General features: G+C 47.6%; 1 protein-coding gene across 6 annotated transcripts in view; it reads right to left on the minus strand.

The window, feature by feature from the left end:
* Positions 1–2961: 2961 nt before the first annotated feature.
* The window catches only part of TPST2 (tyrosylprotein sulfotransferase 2), a 58173-nt gene continuing 41376 nt past the window's right edge, over positions 2962–19758 (minus strand). For 5 of the 6 annotated variants that reach the window (XM_082641576.1, XM_082641580.1, XM_082641579.1 and 2 more), the window contains 5 exons: positions 18676–19581; positions 14505–14703; positions 8978–9028; positions 5041–5089; positions 2962–3462 (listed from right to left, as the gene is read on the minus strand). In XM_082641576.1, coding sequence (XP_082497702.1) covers positions 5048–5089; positions 8978–9028; positions 14505–14703; positions 18676–19517 — 1134 coding nt within the window. In that variant the 5' untranslated portion in view covers positions 19518–19581 and the 3' untranslated portion in view covers positions 2962–3462; positions 5041–5047. The remainder of the gene's footprint in view (positions 3463–5040; positions 5090–8977; positions 9029–14504; positions 14704–18675; positions 19582–19758) is intronic. The other variant, XM_082641578.1, reaches the window with a different exon arrangement.

Genomic DNA, 19758 nt, shown 5'->3' on the forward strand with positions numbered 1-19758 from the left:
GTGTCCCTGTTCATTTCCTGATTTTGATGGTTGTCCTGTGGTTACGATGGAGAATGTCATTGTTTGTTGGAAATACTAAAGTATTTGGTGCAGGGTGGAGGGGCATCACATAGGCAACTAAATCTCAAATGATTAAGAGAAATAATGTTTTCTCTATGTACTTAGAATTTTTAAAAAGTGAAGGTTCTGGAGTAAAACTTTAGGGATCCAAATCTCCACTTTGCTGCTTCCTAGATATGGGACCTGGGGCAGGTTGCTTTGCTTCTCTACACCTCAGTTTTCCCACCTCTAAAATGGAGATAAAGATAGCACTGCTCTAAAAAGGTTGTTCCCAGGACCAAAATAAAAAGGGGGAAGGCTAATTAATGCATGTAAAGCCCCTGGCATAGTAAGATCTTCTTAAATGGTTGTGGCTATTTTCATTTAAAAGACCCAATCTCATATCTCTGCATAGATGGTCTCTAGCCTCAAAGACAGTGGTTTTTCCAGGTTTTTGGACCCAAATGCACAGCCTCAGGAAAAGCAAGGAGAGAGGTGGCCAGAGCTGTAGTTTCAGGATCTCATACCCAGCCTGGTCTCCTGGCACTGCTCAGATAAACCCTTGATTTGGGACCCAGGGACATCCAGGCCCATGTCTAGATTCCCAGTGAGGTGCTCAGACATGTAGCCTTCCCAGGAGGGGGTTGCCAGGCAATAACGTTCCTCAGCAGAAGCCTGGCAGGGCTCTCGGACAATCATTGGTCCACCCCTCCCTTCTCACAGAAGAGGCAACAGAGGAGGCCACGCCACAGGGGAGGTACCAGGGCCACACAGAGGATTGAAGGACACAGTCAGACCAGTCCTTTCTCTGCTACACGGTGCATGCACCCACCCACATCATTTCTGTCCACTTACTTGAGCTAATAGTTATAGAGTGACTACTGTCTGTTCAGGGTCCAAAGACCTCTGCATATGTCATCTCTTCAATTCTTCAACCTTCCAAGGTCATTTCTAAGCCGAGTCCACACTCTTAATCACCCCTTAGGCAGCTCACACCATACAGCACTGTTTCCATATTGCCTTCAAAAGATTTGGGGGGGGGGAATCCTCACTCAGTTACAACTTTAAATAGGTTGGTACCATAGAAACAATCTGTAAGTGGCATTTCAAAGATGATATATTTAAAGCCTAGCACAAGTACCTTTTCTGGGACATTGACATTCTACAGTTGCACATGGCTTAGTCTTAAAAATATTTTGAGTTTTGTTCAAAAAAATATGTATCATGTCCTGAACTTGGCAGAATCGAAGATCCAGATCAGCTGAGATTAGCAAATTTGGTTTCCTTTTAAGTGTTTCTTACAGATGGTTTCTACCCTACTTATCTTTCAAGAATTTGAGAACACTATCCTTAGATAGAAAGCTGGGATGAGGTTCTGAAGGCCTGGGACATTATCTGTAAAGCAAGCGTCCTCAAAAGGACACAGGTGAGGTGAGCGGAAGTGACACTGCACCAGCTCCAGGCATATACCTTAACTGCGTGGCATCTATTCTCGGGGAGCCCAGCTGCCATATAAGGAGTCTGCTTAACTATGCTACAAGGAAGTCCAGGCTTGCTGTGTGGAGAGGCTACATGATAATGACGCCTCCAGATCCTCCAACCATCCCAGCCCAGGCACCAGACCTGTGACTGCAGGAGCCTTCAGTGGACAGAAGCCCCAGCCACCATCTGACTATGAGCACCACTGAGCTCACTCTAGTTAACTCCTAGAACTGAGAGATTCAACAATAAATGCTTTTAAGTCACGAAGCTGGGGGCTGTTGAGTCATGCAGCAATAGATGGGTGGAACAGTGAATGAGGCTGGATGTCTTCTGCTAACACTTGAGGGGTGATCATGAGCTCCCTGTGTCCGTGACTCCATCAACCACCCATCCCACCTCTGTCTCAAGACAAGGAGAGGCAAGAGCTGCCTCACACTGCAGGCTCTTCACACACCAGGCACCACTGCCCACGTCACCCATCGGCCCCTCCCAATAAACCCAGGAAGTTCTACCTTCCTCATTTTACAGATGAAGAAACAGGGGGGCAAACCACACAGCTGGTACTTTGGCTTGACTCCAAAATCCATACCTCACGCCACTGTGAGTCACTACCTTCCCAAAGCCTCACTACTGTCGTGAGAGCTAAGGCAAGGCAGTGTGGGTAAAACATTTAACCCTTAAAAGATAACAAACTGTTCTGGGCCTGGTTGATCCCTAAGCATTTGAGCAGCCAAGGATGAACTCAGCAGGCTTGGAGAGTTCCAACAAACCCTGCACGTGACAAAGAAAGGACCAGCTCCTGGGAGCTCCCCTCTGAGCCCTTGGGATGTCCTCACTAGAAGGAGTGCCTTTGAATACCTAGGACCCTGGACCACAACAGGCCATAGAGTCTATGTTGTTAACAAAGTGATTTACGGGGGGTCTTGGATCACACTGTATCATGTGACCTCTGGAAGGGCTGGAGACCAAGTAACGACAGTCAGTTGCTGCATACCCTTGTGACTGATGCCAAGTAAAAAATGCTGGACGCTAAGGCTCAGGTGAGCCTTCCTGGCTGGCAATACTTCACACATGTTGTCACACATTGTTGGTGGGAGAATCGAGCGTGTCTGCGAGACTCCAGTGGGAGAGGACATCTGGGAGCTCGTGCCTGGGCTCTCCTGGACTCTGCCCTATGCGCCTTTTTCCCTTGCTGATTTTAATCCGTAACCTTTCGCTGTAATAAACCGTAACTGTGAGTCCACCAGGTTTTCTGAGTTCCGTGAGTCCTTGTAGCAAATCGCCAAACCCAAGGGTGGCCTTGGGGCTCCCTGACACAGGAGTTCAGCTGTGCCCTTGCGTGGACCTATTCTCCAGCCTTTGTTCATCATCAATCCACCTGACAAAACTCAACATGGAAGAAAAAAATCTATTCACTCTGTAAAGTAAGGCACAGACAAATGAGTCCCTGTTCAGTTTATTCAAATAATATATATATATTTTTTTCTCTGTGAGTAGAACCGAGGAGGAATCAAAGAAAGCCTCATATATTAAATTCTTAAATAGATTCTTTGAATTCAAAAGTAAGGGTCAACAGGAGAGGCACGGGTGATGGGCCTTGTCCCAGCAAACAAAGCCACCAAGGCAGTCCTGCAAATTAAGGAGGATGGCAAATCCATTTCTTAAAAAAAAACTTCTCAAGGGGAAAAATATAAAATACCTAAGTTTCAAAAGCCGGACTACCTCCACACTCTTGGTTCTCTACCCCAGACTACCCTAAGATAGAGTGTTTCAAGGTTAAGTTTTCAATGATTCAGCTTTTGCAAACATATGCAAATACATTCCTCTGTGAGCAGTCCTGTTTTGGAGATTAATAGCAAGCAATATGCTTGGATTAGAGGTCCGATTTCCACTCAAATGCAAAGTTTCTTCTCTTCTGGCAACGAAGCCATTTGCAAAGATCTGAAAGGGGAGAAAACAGGTGTTAGGCCCAGAGTCGCAATTCTGAAACAGATCTTGTATATTTATATGTGTGATTGCAGGACAGATGGTCTTCATGCATTCATGTAAGCATGTGAGATTTTCTATAGCATCCAGATGGCTGGAGAGAATTTACCTTTAAAAATGTTTCTTGGGTCCTTACCCACATCTCAACCTGTCGCCACTTGACCTCAAAGATATCACTTTTCTGATTTATGAAGAGCAGATGGCAATGATTAGCTAAAGTACCCTGTCTCTGGGACCTCATCTAAAGAGTAATGCGAGAAATAGATCTGGCTTTCGTCAACGAGAAGGTTCAGGATTCTACTAATGAACCTGCAGAAAGAGAGAGAGGGAAATCGAGTTGGGGAAAAACTTGGAAAAAGACTGCTTTCAATGTGAGACTTCTTAGGAATTAAACGGAAGTCCTGGATCTTAGCACAACTCGAGATGGGAATACTGATAGTCAGGGTGACTTCGTGTCTCCAGCCTTGTGGGCTGGTGCAAAGTGGATTTCAAGAAAAACTAAAAAATATGCTGATTATTTAAAAATAAGATAAGGAAACTAAAAATCGACTCGAGGCTAGAAGCTCTTTTACAGTTTAAAAGAATAGGCCAAATACCCAGGCAAGTTGGTCCTGGCCTCTCTGACTCCCCCAGGTTTCCCTGAGCCTGATCAGAGAGGCTGGGGAGCATAAGGAAGTGAGCTCACTCGCTGGAGCCTTAACTCCAGTGCCCACATCTGCCACAAGGTCCCAGCGCTCCCACCCAGGCCAGCTCACTTCATCTCACGACCACCCTTGGAGGCGGACAGTGATGAATCCCCATTCTCCAGATGGGGAAAACAGAGGCCAACAAGAGTTGAACCTCGAGTGAGTTCTTAAATCTTTGACTTCCCAAGTTCAGAACCTGTTTCCCTGCCCCTTGGCAAAACATGGATGGATAAATAGGCACTTAAAATCGTTTGTTAAAAGCAAACTCTGGGGGAGATGACTTTTGGTGGCTCTGTGGCCTTAGGCAAGTCAACGCCCTTCTCTGGGCTTTGGTTTTCTCCTCCATAAAATGGGACAGTCACGTCACCTGCCTCCCAGGGATGCTGAGGGTTAAAGGAGTAACACAGGAAGAGCACTCGGCCCAGTGCAGTAGGGGTTATTCTTAGACCAGAACTGCTTGTGACTATTATTACAACATTAATTGCTTTGAGCCAACCTGATGCTGTTTATAGAAGCTGGGTTGGCAGACAGTATTCTGTGCAAAATGGTTCTAGAATCCCCCCATCACACCTGTCCTCTGTACCCCCTCCCCAATGCCAGATAAACCTTTTTCTGGTTGGTTCAGCACTGATCCCTGCCCACACCCCTGATCCAGAGCTAGGAGACTACGCCTTGATTCTATAAATAGCTCCCCAGGCTGGGGCCAGGGAAACCTCCTGATGGGGCTGGGTCAGCCCACCTTGGTGGCCACTCCTCCCCAGGGAGGCTCAGGAAGGACAAGCTTTTCAGAAAAGTGACTCCTGGGCTCAGAAGTGTCGGAAGGTCCCGGCAACGTCCGCAGGCCTACCTGGAAATCATGAGCTTCCTAGGTGGGAAGAGGTGCTATTCTGGTTCACCTGGAGGAAGACAACACACAGAGGAAGGGTCACAGCCAAGTGGTGGTACCAGGGCCTCACTGCCCTGAGGTTCAGCTCTCAGCATCACTGAATTGGGCACACTCTCTCACCGAGTAGTTACCGCACACCTACTGTGTGCCGGGTGCTGGGGCTACTGTGAACACAATAGACCCCATCCTATCCCCACCCAACTCACATTCTAGTGGGGAGAGCCTGCTCAACAAACACATCCGTAAGATACTATCAAGTCCAGGCAATACAGTGGGCTGATATGAGTGACTGGTGTTGGGGCTCCTTCAGATAAAGTGGTTCGGAGAGGCCACTACAGGGGGATGACATTTAAGGTGGAGTGTAATGAGAAACCTACATGTGATCTTTGCCTTGGGTTCCTGGCACCAAGCTCTTAGAACCCTTGGAACCTCCCTAGTGATAAAAAGCATCTTTTGTATGCAAATGAGATGACTGGTGGCTGGGGGCCCCTAGCTTCAGGATGGCGGCTTGGTTACCAAAAAGGCCAACGCATGATTAAAGGGTTGGAAATTTCAGCGCCCTCCACCCCAACCTCTGGGGAAGGGAGGAGGCTGGAGATTAATAACCAACAGCCAATGATTTAATCAACCATGCCTACTTAATGAAGCCTTCATAAAAATCCATACATGACAGGGTCAGGGAGTCGGGGTGGGCGAACACAGAGAGGTGCCGGGAGGGTGGTGCACCCAGAGAGGGCATGGGAGCTCCACGCCCCTCCCCCCATACCTTGCCCTACACATCTCTTCCACTGGGCTGTTCCTGAGTTACAGCCTTTATGATAAACTGGTGATCTAGGAAGTAAAGTGTTTTCCTGAGTCCTGTGTGTTCTCCTAGTGAATTACCAAACCTGAGTGTGTGGGGGGGCATGGGGACCCTGCAAATGTGTAGTTGGCTGGGCAGAAAGGTAGGTAGCCTGGGCATCTGAAGTGGGGGCAGTTTTGTGGGACTGGGCCCTTAACCTGTGGGGTCAGAGGCTATCTCCGGAAATCAGTGTCAGAATTGAACTGAATTATGCAACACCTAGTTAGTGTCCAGATAATCAGAGAATTAGTTGTTGGTGTTGGAAAACACCCCATAAGCAAAGAGCTAAAAGATGAAAACGAAGCCGGCCATGCACGGATGTGGGTAGAAAAGCATTCCCGGCAGAGGGAATAGCAAAGCCCTGGAAAGGAGAGGGCGTTTGGAGTTTAGGGATTGAGTATACTTTTTTTCTTTTTTTTTCTTTTTTTTTTGCCGTACGCGGGCCTCTCACTGCTGTGGCCTCTCCCGTTGCGGAGCACAGGCTCCGGACGCGCAGGCTCAGCGGCCACGGCTTATAGGCCCAGCCGCTCTGCGGCACGTGGGATCTTCCCTGACCGGGACACGAACCCGTGTCCCCTGCATCGGCAGGCGGACTCTCAACCACTGCGCCACCAGGGAAGCCCTGAGTATACATTTTTGCATGAGTTGCCATTCTAATGTGTGAGCAGCTTTGTTTTGCTTGCTTCCTATCTTCCTATTTTTGGGGTTTCACGATTACCATTTTGGATGGCTACATAGTATTCTATACAATGTACACACCACCATTACTCAACTGTTGTCCTAAGATTGTTTCCAAGTTTTGCAATATCCTGCAGGAGATCATGTGCACAGTGGGGGACAGTGGAGGAGAAAAGGGCAGAAAGTAGGGGTTTGACGTAATTTGTGGGGCAGCTCTCCAGAGGGTGGGACTGCTCACGATGACAGAGCATATGCCATTCCTCTACATTTTGCTCCTAAGAGAGCAAAAAACAGTCCCAGGCCAGCTTGAATACGCCACACAGTGCAGGAGAGTGTAAACTGGTCCAACTGTTCTGTAAAGCAATTTTAACCTTGTAGTTCAAGAGTCTCAAAAAAGACCCTCCCATGGGGAATTCCCTGGCGGTCCAGTGGTTAAGAATCCACGATTCCACTGCAAGGGGCATGGGTATGATCCCTGGTCGAGGAACTAAGATCCCACATGCTGCACGGCCAAAAAAAAAAAGACCCTCCCACCCTCTGATTCCACTACTTAAAAATGTATCTGGGGACTTCCCTGATGGTGCAGTGGTTAAGAATCCTCCTGCTAATGCAGGAGACACCGGTTTGAGCCTTGGTCCGGGAGGATCCCACATGCCACGAAGCAACTAAGCCCGTGAGCCACAACTACGGAGCCCGAGTGCCACAACTACTGAAGCCTGTGAGCCTAGAGCCTGTGCTCTGCAACAAGAGAAGCCACCGCAATGAGAAGCCCGCGTGCCGCAACTAGAGAAAGCCCACGCGCAGCAATGAAAACCCAATGCAACCAAAAATAAATAAATAAATTCGTATAAAAACAATTGTATTCGAAGGGAACAATTCCATTGAGGCCCCCCCAGCCCTCGCCCCACAGAAGAGAGGCAAAATCAGGATGATAGGTGCATGATATCATTTGAAATATTGCAAAATATTGCAAAAATTACATAGGGCAACAGTTAAGTAATTGGTGGAACATAATGCATTCCAGAGAAAACTATGTAGCCATCCGAAATGGCCACAGTGAGACCCCCAAGATGGAAAAACAGTAAGAAAGTAAAACAAAGGAGCTCATACAATGGAACTGCAAGGAACACAAAAATGGATATCCAGGTGGGCAAAAAAAAGACTGTATGTAAAAATGAAAAGGGTTTCAGATGGTGGCTAATTCCCCTTTACCCCACTTCTGTTTGTTGTTCTTGTTACATCCTCTTTGGGTTAAAACAAATAACAAATTAGTGCTGATTAATTCTGGCAATATTTTTTCACAGTGGCAAGAGAAGGGTTTCTGATTCCCACAGAGGGAGTGTGGACTCATGCCCAAAGGACCAAAATCTCACTGCCCGACCCATGAGAGTCTGTGAGTTTGATGATTAAACTGGGGATTAGCATAGGGTGACCCCACCCTTTCCTGGCCAAGTTAAATAAAACACACACACAAACTGAAACTACTGATGGTAGCTTCACCACCCTTCATTTAAAAAGGAGCACTTTCCGGCTTCCCTGGTGGCGCAGTGGTTGAGAGTCCACCTGCCGATGCAAGGGACACAGGTTCGTGCCCCGGTCCGGGAAGATCCCACATGCCGTGGAGCGGCCGGGCCCGTGAGCCATGGCCGCTGAGACTGCGCGTCCGGAGCCTGTGCTCCGCAACGGGAGAGGCCACAACAGTGAGAGGCCCGTGTACCGCAAAAAAAACACAAAAAAGGGAGCACTTTGGCACCAAAAGGAGGATGCTGCAACTGTCAGTCCTGGGAGCGGTTCTTCCTGACAGGATTCAGGGACAGCCTCCGTGGACACGCCCAGGAGGCATGGGAGGCCAGCCTGTGGGGACACAGGACTGTGTTATGTCTCCATTTGCACACATACCTGCATCGCATGACCATCATTGTTTGGTAGACTGATGAAATTTTTGTGCTGGGCTGGGAACTGCCACTTTATACTTTTTTGTTTTGTTCACACGGTGCGGCACGCGGAACTCCCCTGACCAGGGATCAAACCCATGCCCCCTGCAGTGAAAACACGGAATCTTAACCACTGGGCCGCCAGGGAAGTCCAGGAACTGCCACTTTAAATGAAGCTGAATTTAAGGCAAGAGGCAGAAAGTTTGACAGAAAGTCCCCACTAAGTTCCTCCAACTGCTTTCAAGCCAGGGGACAAGGAAGGGGCTCAGGCTGAAGGGCTACTGAGATGTCGCCCCAGGTGGATCAGACACTTGAGAGCCTCTGACTGGAATCCCACCCCCATCCAATTTTCTGATGGGCAAACCATCAACCATGAGAGAAGTGAAGTGTTCAAGGGCACAGAGGAAGCTAGTGGTGCCGCAGAAATACCCCTGGGGTTTCTGACCTGAAGATAGCCTTTCAGATTGGCTGGTGTTTTATAGTCCCCTTTCAAGACCTAGGAAAGAAAAAATTATCGCTATTGTAGAAATGATCAAAAAATAAAATTAAGCCCATCACTTGCACACCCACCCATCCATCTGGGTACCCACCCATCCACCCTCCCATCCATCTACCTCTCCATCCACCCACACCCCCCCATCCACCCTCCCATCCACGCCCCCCATCTACCCTCCCATCCACCTACCCACCCATCTACACACCCATCCATCCATCTATCCACCCAACCCACCCCATCCACTTATCCACCTGCTCATCCATGCATCCATCCAACAAACATGTATTAATGAGCTCCTCTTATTCCAGGCATTATTCTAAGCTCGGGGGTGGGGAGGGGGTTGGGGGCCATTACAACATTGCCCAGACAATTAGAAGTCCCATCCTCCTGGAGCTTCCATTCTGGAGTGGGGAGGGCCAGACAATCCACAAGTGACAACAAACACAATTAAACAAGAACATATCAAACCATGGAAAGTACTACAAGGGAAGTATGTGATTAGGAGTGCCCAGGGGGCTTCTTCTGAAGGCGTGGTCAGAAAGGGCCCCTTGGAACGCATGGCCTTTGTGCTGAGACCTGAGTGACAAGGCAATCCTGCCAGGCTAAGCTCTGAAGAAGCATTCCAGCCAGAGGGCACAGGGAGGACAAAGGCCCTGAGGTGGGAGCCAGAAAATTCCAGGCCTTTCCACTATCTCTCGAAATACAAGGCACTGGATAGACCAGCACTGTCCAATAGAATATAATGTGAACCTAGTCTGTAATTTAAAATTTTCTAGTAGCCACATTAAAAAAAAAAAGTGAAACAGGTGAAATTAATTCTAGTGGGTTTTTTTTTTTTTGGCCACACCGCGCAGCTTGTGGGATCTTAGTTCCCCAACCAGGGATTGAACCTGGACCCTCAGCAGTGAGAGCGTGGAGTCCTAACCACTGGACCTACAGGGAATTCCCTCTAGTGGTATTTTTTATTTAACCTGATATAGCTAAAATATTAATACTTCAACATGTAATTGATGGGGTTCAGGGCAGGTCGCCCCCAAATCTACCACTTTGGCATATTCATTATTTTGAATTAAAGTTATTTAAGAAACAGCCGGTGCCAGAAGGACACTCTGACCCTCCTTGGTGCCCTTGAGAGCAGGGAATAAATCTCCCAGGTGAAAGGTACCCTCCCCGCAATAGGAGGTAGACAGACATCCTTCCAGAGATGGAGAAATCAGGGCCAAGAGGGCTGTGTACACAAACCTTGTTACTTCTTCAGTAATTTACTACCCCAAGCCCAAATGTCTTTGTCTTATCAGTACTTCACAAATGTATTCTTTCTTCGTCTAAAAGGTATGAAAGATGCCTGCTTTGGCCCCTTCTTATGAATCTCCTATTTTTATGAGCTCCTGTATGTACGATATTAAATTTGTTTTCTCTCCTATTAATCTGTCTTATGTCAATTTCATTATCAGACCAGCCAAAGAACCTAGAAGGGAAAAAGGGAAAAGTTTTCCTTCCCTATGTAATCAATATAAAAATGATTAAGGAGAAGTTTTACATGCTTTTTGGGGGTACGAGGACCTCAAAATCCAGTGTGTGTTTCACACTTACATGGCACCTTTCAATTTGGACTCATCACATTTCACTGGTCACATTTCAGGGGCCACACAAGCCTAGTGGCTGTAATGAACAGCACAGGTACAGACAGTTTCATTAGCACTGGGATCCTTTCAGAACTGAGTGTACTGCCCAGGATCCAGTACAGGAACATTCTGCGCCTTCAGTACACACACACACACATGCACACCCTTGTGGCTTTCAACGAGGGCACTTATCTTTGTAGTTACAGCAAAATCACTGTAAAGACTAAACAAGGTGTCTGGCACTTGTTAAAACTTGTGGAACCCCTAAGGAGTAAAGCTCTTTTGTTTTGTTTTTGTTTTTCCTTTTTTTGCTTTCTTGATTTTATTTTAAAAGTATACAGGGTCACAAAACTCGAGCAAGTTTTTGGCTTTTTTTAAACCAAACTGAGTTCTTACAAACGTAAAAATCTGCACCGTTGGATATTTAAGCCAGAAACTTGAAATACAAAAAATCATTTTTGAAAGTGACCCTATCAATTCTCTACTTGCATAGATAGATGAAGTGTCAAAATATTTCTTCTCAGTAGTACAAGTGTATTTGTCACAAAAATTCAGTTAGGGATGAGAATAAGTGAATCAGGGAATTGTGGTTCTCTTAACACTTGTGTCATTAAATAAGTTAGTAGAAAACAGAGTTTTTCTTTGGGGAGTAAACCTCTTTGGAAGAAACCCAGAGACATCATCTGTTTTAAATAAACAACAGAGCTCCAAAGAGCTGTTCTTACCCATCACTGCTCATCAGAATTTTTTTTAATACAACACCCAAGGTCAGGCCTTACTCTGGGAGCTTCTGACCCATAGTCTAGGACCTGCCAGGGGCCTCTGCCTTTTAGAGGGACTTCAGAGGAGCTGCTGCTGGGCCCCAGGCTAAAAAAGCAGGTAAGGAGAGGCCAGCTTTCTCTGATGCCCTCATCCTGTCCCAGCCACCCCTTCTGAGAAGCATTTGGGGGCTGGATTTCAAGGTCATCACCAGTTGCTGCTGCTTCTTTTTAATCCCGTTAATGAATTAAAAAAATTTTTTTTTAATTTATTTATTTTTGGCTGTGTTGGGTCTTCATTGCTGCACACAGACTTTCGCTAGTTGTGGTGAGTGGGGGGCTTCTCTTCGTTCCAGTGTGCAGGCTTCTCATTGCGGTGGCTTCTCTTGTCGTGGAGCACATGCTCTAGGCAGACAGGCTTCAGTAGTTGTGGCGCACGGGCTCTAGAGCACAGGCTCAGTAGTTGTGGCGCATGGACTTAGTTGCTCCACGGCATGTGGGATCTTCCTGGACCAGGGCTCAAACCTGTGTCCCCTGCATTGGCAGGTGGATTCTTAACCACTGTGCCATCAGGGAAGTCCCTAATCCCGTTAATGAATTTTTTATTATGAAATATAGCATATATACAGGAAAGTATATAAAGCACCTAAGTACAGTTTAAAGAATAATAACTATTATTAAATAGTAAACATTAAAATTAATAATATTTAAAACAAAAATAATAAAAATCATAAAAATAAGCCACATCCAGGTTGCCAACACCCACGCTCTCCATGCACTCTGGGTATCTACCTTGGATCCCTGAGTATTTCCACAAGTAGATGTTTACAAAATCAACTGATGTCGGGGAAGAGGAAGTAATGAGACCTATAGATGGGCCTGCATTTCAAGGACAAGGGCAGAGCCGCCTGCGCTCAGTGTTAGTAAATTCTCTCCGTTAAAAAGAAAGCTTGCAGGAATTCCCTGGTGGTCCAGTGGTTAAGACTCTGCACTTCCAATGCAGGGGACACGGGCTCGAGCCCTGATCAGGGAACTAAGATCCCACATGGCGTGGCCAAAAAATAGAAAAAGAGAGAGAGAGAGAGAGAGAGAGAGAGAGAGAGAGAGAGAGAGAGAGAGAAAGCTTGTACGTGTTAAGGACTTGTTGGCATCAAATGGAGTCTTTCTCCTTGAGTCCACTGAAGAATTAAAGGAGAATAAAGAGTAATGCCTCTCTCCCTTTCTGATTCAATACAAGAACTGTTGGGTTGGGAGTGAGGAGGTGAAATGGGTGAAGGGGGGACAAGATAATATAAAATAAACAAGTCACAGGGATGTACTGTACAGCACGGTGATTATAGTCGGTAATATTGTACTGCATATGTTGTAAATTTGTACAGTGACAGACAGTGGCTAACTAGACTCAAATTGTAGTGATCATTTTGCCATGTGCACAAATATCAAATCGTTCTGTCGTACACCTGAAACTACAATAATATAAAAAGTCAGTTATAAGGCAATTTTAAAAAAGAGAAAGGAAAAAAAGAACTGTTTACTTTCTAAAATCAGCATGTGCTCAGAAATGCCAAATTCGGGCTTCCCTGGTGGCGCAGTGGTAAAGAATCCGCCTGCCAATGCAGGGGACACGGGTTCGAGCCCTGGTCCAGGAAGATCCCACATGCCGTGGAGCAACTAAGTCCATGCGCCACAACTACTGAGCCTGCGCTCTAGAGCCCGTGAGCCACAACTACTGAAGCCCGTGAGCCTACAGCCCGTGCTCCGCAACAAGAGAAGCCACCGCAATGAGAAGCCCGTGCACCGGAAGAAGAGTATCCCCTGCTCACTGCAACTAGAGAAAGCCCGCGCGCAGCAATGAAGACCCAATGCAGCCAAAAATAAATAAATTAAATAAATAAATTTAAGATGCATGCCCTTTCTTCTCCAGTTCAACAGACCAAACACAAAGTAGTTCTCTGAAAGTAGAATCAGAGGACTTTAGAATTAATTTAAAAAAAGAAAAAAGAAAAAAAGAAATGCCAAACTCAGCTTAAATTAAAACTCTGGGTCTCAATGACATAAGGGGTAGGAGGGCTCTTCCTCAGGCCTGGGTCCCATTTTCAGATATTTTCATTAACTTAGTGTCTCTGAGGAAGTCAGAACACAGCAACCAGAGTAAAGGAGAAGCTGTGACAGTGACATGTAAATAATATCGACTTGTTAACTGTTCCACCCAGGATTAGCCTACTTTTATGCTCCAAAAACATCTTCTCAAAGTCATTTCCCCTTGGCCACCTACACTAAGGAGAACTTTTTTTTTTTTTTTTTTTTTTTTGCCGTACGCGGGCCTCTCATTGTTGTGGCCTCTCCCGTTGCGGAGCACAGGCTCCGGATCCGCAGGCTCAGCGGCCATGGCTCACGGGCCCAGCCGCTCTGCGGCATGTGGGATCTTCCAGGACCGGGGCACGAACCCGTGTCCCCTGCATCGGCAGGCGGACTCTCAACCACTGTGCCACCAGGGAAGCCCAAGGAGAACTTAAAAAGTAATTTAAACCACCCTAAACTTACATTTGTCTGAGAAGTAAACATTAAACCTTATGGGGGCAGGGACTTCCCTGGTGGTCCAGTGGTTAAGACTCTGTGCTTCCACTGCAAGGGGCATGGTTTCGATCCCGGGTGGGGGAACTAAGATCCCACATGCCTCGAGGCAGGGCCAAAAATAAATAAATAAAATTAAAAATTAAACCTTACGGGGGCAATAAAGGGACCAATCGTTGATTTATTCACACCCAGACTCAACAGAGACTTGAAGTGCTTTACAAACAAACAAACAGCCAGGGAAGCAGGGGGAAAAGGGTAAATCAAATGGAATTAGTGCACAAATGGGCCTGCCATGAGATGCTAACAGTGTGAGAGGCAGGCTACCAGTTGGTTTCGAGCTTCCTTGTGGCCCAAGCAAAAATGGAAATACAAGCAGCCGTACGAATCACCGTGTCCCTGAGACAGAAACAAACCAGCTGCATAGGAATCAAGAAACTAAGTGTTTTCTGGGGTAGCTGGAGCCTCCACCCCCACTGCAGCCTGAGCACGCATCTCCCTGTGTGCATGTGCACTCACCCGGTGTGTGTTGTTGATGACGATGGGATCGGGGTTGCCGTAGTTGGGCGGGTTTGCATAGGGGTCATAGCCAAGCCGAGCCAGCATGGGGGCGATCTGGGCCATGTCCCTCAACACATCCCCAGGGATGTGGCCAGTCCACTTGGAGAGAGCTTCCAGGTTCACGGGCTTGATGACCTGGTCTGTGGATCGCTCGATCCTGGGGAGAGAGGACGGGCTGGACGGGGCACAGGCAGACCCAGGTGGTGCTCAGGCGGGCTCCCTGCTCAGGGACTCTGGGGCAGCAGGAAAGGTTGGGGGGACCGGTCCCCAGGGCCCACTCGGCTCTTATCAAGTATAAGAATGTGGGCAAGTCACACGGCCTCAACATACCTGCTCTGTACAATGGGGATAAAAGCACGTGGTGGGAAGCTGGGAGAAAGGGCTAGACAGTGCACACCACTTCAGTGGTGTTGAAATTCTGCTTCCTTGACCTCTCTGACTTTTTAAAAATTACTTTTTATTTATATGACTAAGATGGACATTTTGTTCTTGAGAAGTAATTCTAAGACACAAATGGTAAGGCGAATAGCCCCTGGGATCACCACTCCGAGTCCTTCAGCTCCCTACAGGGACCTGACCGTAGCATTCTGAAGCGTACCCTATCAATCTGTTTTCTGTGCTTTTAAAAACAGAGTGGCTAAGCACAGACTCAGGGGCCAGACTGCCTGGGTGCAGATTCCAGCTCTACCAACACTGGCTGTGTGGCCTTGGGAGACTGACTGAACCTCTCTGAGCCTCAGTGTCCTCACCTGTAAAATGGGAATAATAATAGTACTTACCTCACGGGGCTGTTCTGGGGAGTAAACGAGTTAATAATAAAAGAGTATCTGGTACATTTTAAGGTCTCAGTGTTAGCTCTCTCTCTCTTTCTCTCTCTCTCCCACACATATACACACTGAAAATCTATGGTTTTGCTTGCAGATTGAAAAACAGAAATTATATACTATACATAGTACTGGTTTGTAGGCGGGGTTTTTTTTTTCCCCACTCTCTCAATACCTCATTTTTTTTCCATTCCCCTAAAGATGGAGATTTAGGTTGTTTTCATTTTGCTGTTAGGATGAAACAGTCATCATCTTATATGTGCTTCCTTGCTCTCCCATACAACAGGGTTGGTTACCGAGCTGTGTGAATCATGACGATCTTACCAATAATAGTTCAGAGGCTTTATAGGATAGAGGGTGGGGAACTCCTAGGATCGAGGACCTATTTCTAGATGCTTCCATCCCAGCTAAGCAATAACTTGGGAACGAAGAACAGAAGCAAACAGATAGAGCAAAAGGAAGATGGGAAGGGGGGGTGAGGGGAACTGGGGAGGGGAAAGGGTGTGGACTGGTCGGGAGGGCACGGATCTGGAGTCTGCAGACCTGGATTTAAATCTCAACTTTAGCCAGTGTGTCAAACATCACAAATACGATTCTAGGTATTTTCACCATAAACATCTTCACTGCAAGCAGTTTCACCCCACAATTGGCCATAAGGCCATTCTGCCATAAAGGATAAAATCACTGGTTGACAGCTACATTACACGAGAAAATGATAACATAGTTTCTGCAAATCCTTCGGTGAGCTCATCTAAGCCAGATTCTGTTAGAATTTTCACCGTTTTCAAGACACATCAGGAATCAAGTAACCATTGCTTTTTGAGGGGATAGGAGGAGCTTGATTCTTCTTTTGCCTCTTTTTTTTTTTAAATTGAAGTATAGTTGATTTACAATGTTGTGTTAGTTTCTGGTATACAGCAAAGTGATTCAGTTATACATACGTGTGTGTGTGTGTATTCTTTCTCATATTCTTTTCCGTTATGGTTATTAAAGGATATTGAATATAGTTACCTGTGCTATGCTGTAGTCCTTGTTGTTTACCTATTTTATATACAGTAGTGTGTATCTATTAATCCCAAACTCCCAATCCATCCCTCCCCTACACCCTTTCCCCTTTGGTAATCATAAGTTTGTTTTCTACATCTGTGAGTTTGTTTCTTTTTCATGAATTAAGTTCATTTGTGTCATATTTTAGATTCCACATATAAGTGATATCAGACGGTATTTACCTTTCTCTGTCTGACTTACTTCACTTAGTATGATAATCTCTAGGTCCATCCATGTGGCTGCAAATGGCATTATTTCCTTCTTTTTTATGGCTGAGTACTATTCCATTGTATATGCACCACATCTTCTTTATCTATTCCTCTGTCGATGGACACTTAGGCTGCTTCCATGTCTTGGCTATTGTGAGTAGTGCTGCTATGAACATGGCCTCCAATATCTAATACTGTGTGATAAATCTGGTAAAGATGGCAGGAGAGAGAAAGTAAGTGTATCTAAATTAGCTAAAGAGTCATCAATAATGCTCTGGAACCACAGCTCAGTACCCTTTTGGTTTTGACAGGTGGGAGGGATAACTGTGCTCACTGAAGTATTTGCAGAAACTGATATGTTATCATTTCCTAGAGTAAAGAAACCAGAACTGTCAATCAACCAGTTATTTCATCTTTTATAACAAAATGCTTGCTGCAAAGATGTTTACAGTGAACATACCAGACATGATCAAACATGTGCCTGGCCTCTGCCACAACCCTTGTGTCTCCAGGACTTCACAGGACAGAAATCACATAGATACATCCCAGAACTTGGATAGGAGCCAGGCTTGATACGAGTCAAAGTGTCCAGAAATAGATGTTAAATAGAATATGGTGATCGTGTAGTGGAATATCATGCAGCCATTCAAAATGATGTCACTGCAGAGTGCTGGGGGCCATGGGCAAGCGTCCCAAATACAAGGTGAAAAAAGGTTACACAGGAACATGACCAGCAGGACTCCAGTTTTACCAATATACCCTGATCAAGGACCAGCAAGCCACAAATCAAAATCTGGGTGTTGGGATTATGGGTGGTTTTTCCTTCTTGTTTTATGTATTTTCCCAATTTCCTGCAATCAGGATGTATTCCTTTGGTCATCTGATGTCTTGTCATGATGATTTACAAAAATCCCAGCTCCAGCACCAACTGGTGGGGGTACCCAGCCCATGGGCACCTCATTGCCAGGAGCTGCTGAGAGCCCCCTGCTCTGCTCAGGGATCAGGAGCTCTTGGGGGCAGAGCCTGGGAGGGTCCAGCCATGAAAGAAATAGGAGGCGTTGTCCCAGGAAGGACTGCCCTTCTACTGGGCTGTTAAAGATGCTTGCAACTGACCAGGATGGAGACATGGGGATGGCACACTCTGGTGCTGCACTGTCTCAGGAAAGGGACAGCCTCCTCAAAGGAGGAAGGCAGACAGCAAGGGACAGAAAGGGAGGGAGGATGGGTCCCAGCCACAGAGAGCTTGAGAACGCGGGCACTGGAGTCCAACAGACCTGCGTTCAAATCCTGGCACCACCCTTTGCTAGCTGTGTGGCCTTAGGCCAGGAACTTTCCTGAGACTCAGTTTCTCTGTCTGTAAAATGGGGATAAGAGCAGTTCTTATGTTCTAGGTGGCTGTGGGGATTAAAGGAATAATGATTGTTTGTGGCTTCACTCAGTGCCGGCCACACAGCAGACACTCAATAAATGAGAGTGAAGGTGAGCCTGATGAGTATTCCAATAAAAGCAAGATTAACACTGAAACGATGATAACGGGAATAAACCACCTAACGTGTATTCACCCATTTGATGTTCACACGTGAACATAGGTTGATTCTATCCCTATGCTACAGATGAGGAAATGAAAGCAGAGAGGGAGAATTACTTGCTCAAGGTCACACAGCTAAAAAGTGGCAGACCTGGGATTCAAACCCAGACAGCCTGGTTCCAGAAACTATACTCTCAACCTTTACCTGCTACAGCTCACTACAAAGCATATTCACAGTTTGGAGAGGAGTGACTGCCCCATTTTTTGGATAATAAAGCCGAAATTCAGAGAGGTACAGTGACTTCTTATTCAATGCCACAGAGCTATGAGGTGGGAGATCTGGTTCAAGGCTGTGCTCTTAACCACTCTCTTCCCAGATCTTCTCCAGTACAACAGAGGAGGCTCAGAGAGGCACAGTGACTTGCCCAAGGCCAAGCTTGGAGGGGCAGAGCCCACCTTCCCACTGAGCGTCTCTGACTCCGGGACCAGGGGTCTGAGCGGAAGGTGGGGGCTCCACTCACTTGGACAGGGAGACGCCGCCGGGCTTGCCGATGAGGTCCTCATGGTGCAGGACGGTGTCACTCCAGGAGATGCCGAGGAAGTCGAGGATGAGCTTGAGGGAGCGCCGGGGGTGCAGCACCAGCTGCTCGTAGTACACGGGCAGGCACTTGTCCTTGCCCACCTCCATGCACTGGGCGTACATCACCTCAATGGCCTTGTTCCACTTGGCGAGGCAGTCACGGTAGCTGCTGAGGTCAAAGCCGGCAATGGTGACCTTGCGGGTGATCATGGAGTGCACGGAGGCCCGGCCGTCCCGCACCATCAGCAGGAACTTGGAGTTGGGGAACAGGCGCGACAGGTAGACAGAGGACTTGAGCGTGAAGGGGTCTTTGTTGCAGAGGATGCGGGCCGGCTCTCCGTGCTTGGCGATCACCTCCAGGATGAAGGCCTGCATGGCGGCGTCCAGCACCTCGTCTGTCACACCCGCCTCGTCCAGCCGCAGCTTCTCCCGGCCCGACTTGGACCAGGCCTGGCGCATGGCCAGCACGCGGGGGATGATGCGGGTCTCCTCCCCGCAGCGCACCTCGGGGTGGGCGTCCAGCATCGCACGCATGAGTGTGGTGCCACTCCGAGGCACGCCCCCCACGAAGATGAGCGGCATGGCCTTGCCGTAGCGGTACTCCACATGGTCCGTGCCCACCATCACCAGGTCCTCCTGCTCCGGCCGCATGGCCCGCCGGGGGCCCCGGGGGCCCCCCAGGGCCACCCGGCACTCCAGCACCTGCTGCCCCAGCTGGACCGCCAGCACCAGGGCCAGGGTGAAGCCGGCTGCCAGCAGTGCCCTCCGCACCGACAGGCGCATGCTGGGCCTGGGGCGGGGGGCGTGCTTCAGCGACAGGTGGGCGGGAGCCCCGCCGGGCTCACATCTGGGGAGAGAGAGGGACACGGATGGTCAGGGAGGCCTGCGGGCTGCAGGCGCTTTACCATCCAGACCCCAAGAGCGGAAACTATGAGGGTGCTGACGTTCAGAGCAGAACGCTGTGGGGCACTGCATCCATCCTAACTCACGAGACCCTCCGACAACCCTAAGCGTAGCTTCTATT

This window comes from Mesoplodon mirus (assembly GCF_964341445.2).
Source record: "Mesoplodon mirus genome assembly, chromosome: 13".
Classification (NCBI taxonomy): Eukaryota; Metazoa; Chordata; class Mammalia; order Artiodactyla; family Ziphiidae; genus Mesoplodon; species Mesoplodon mirus.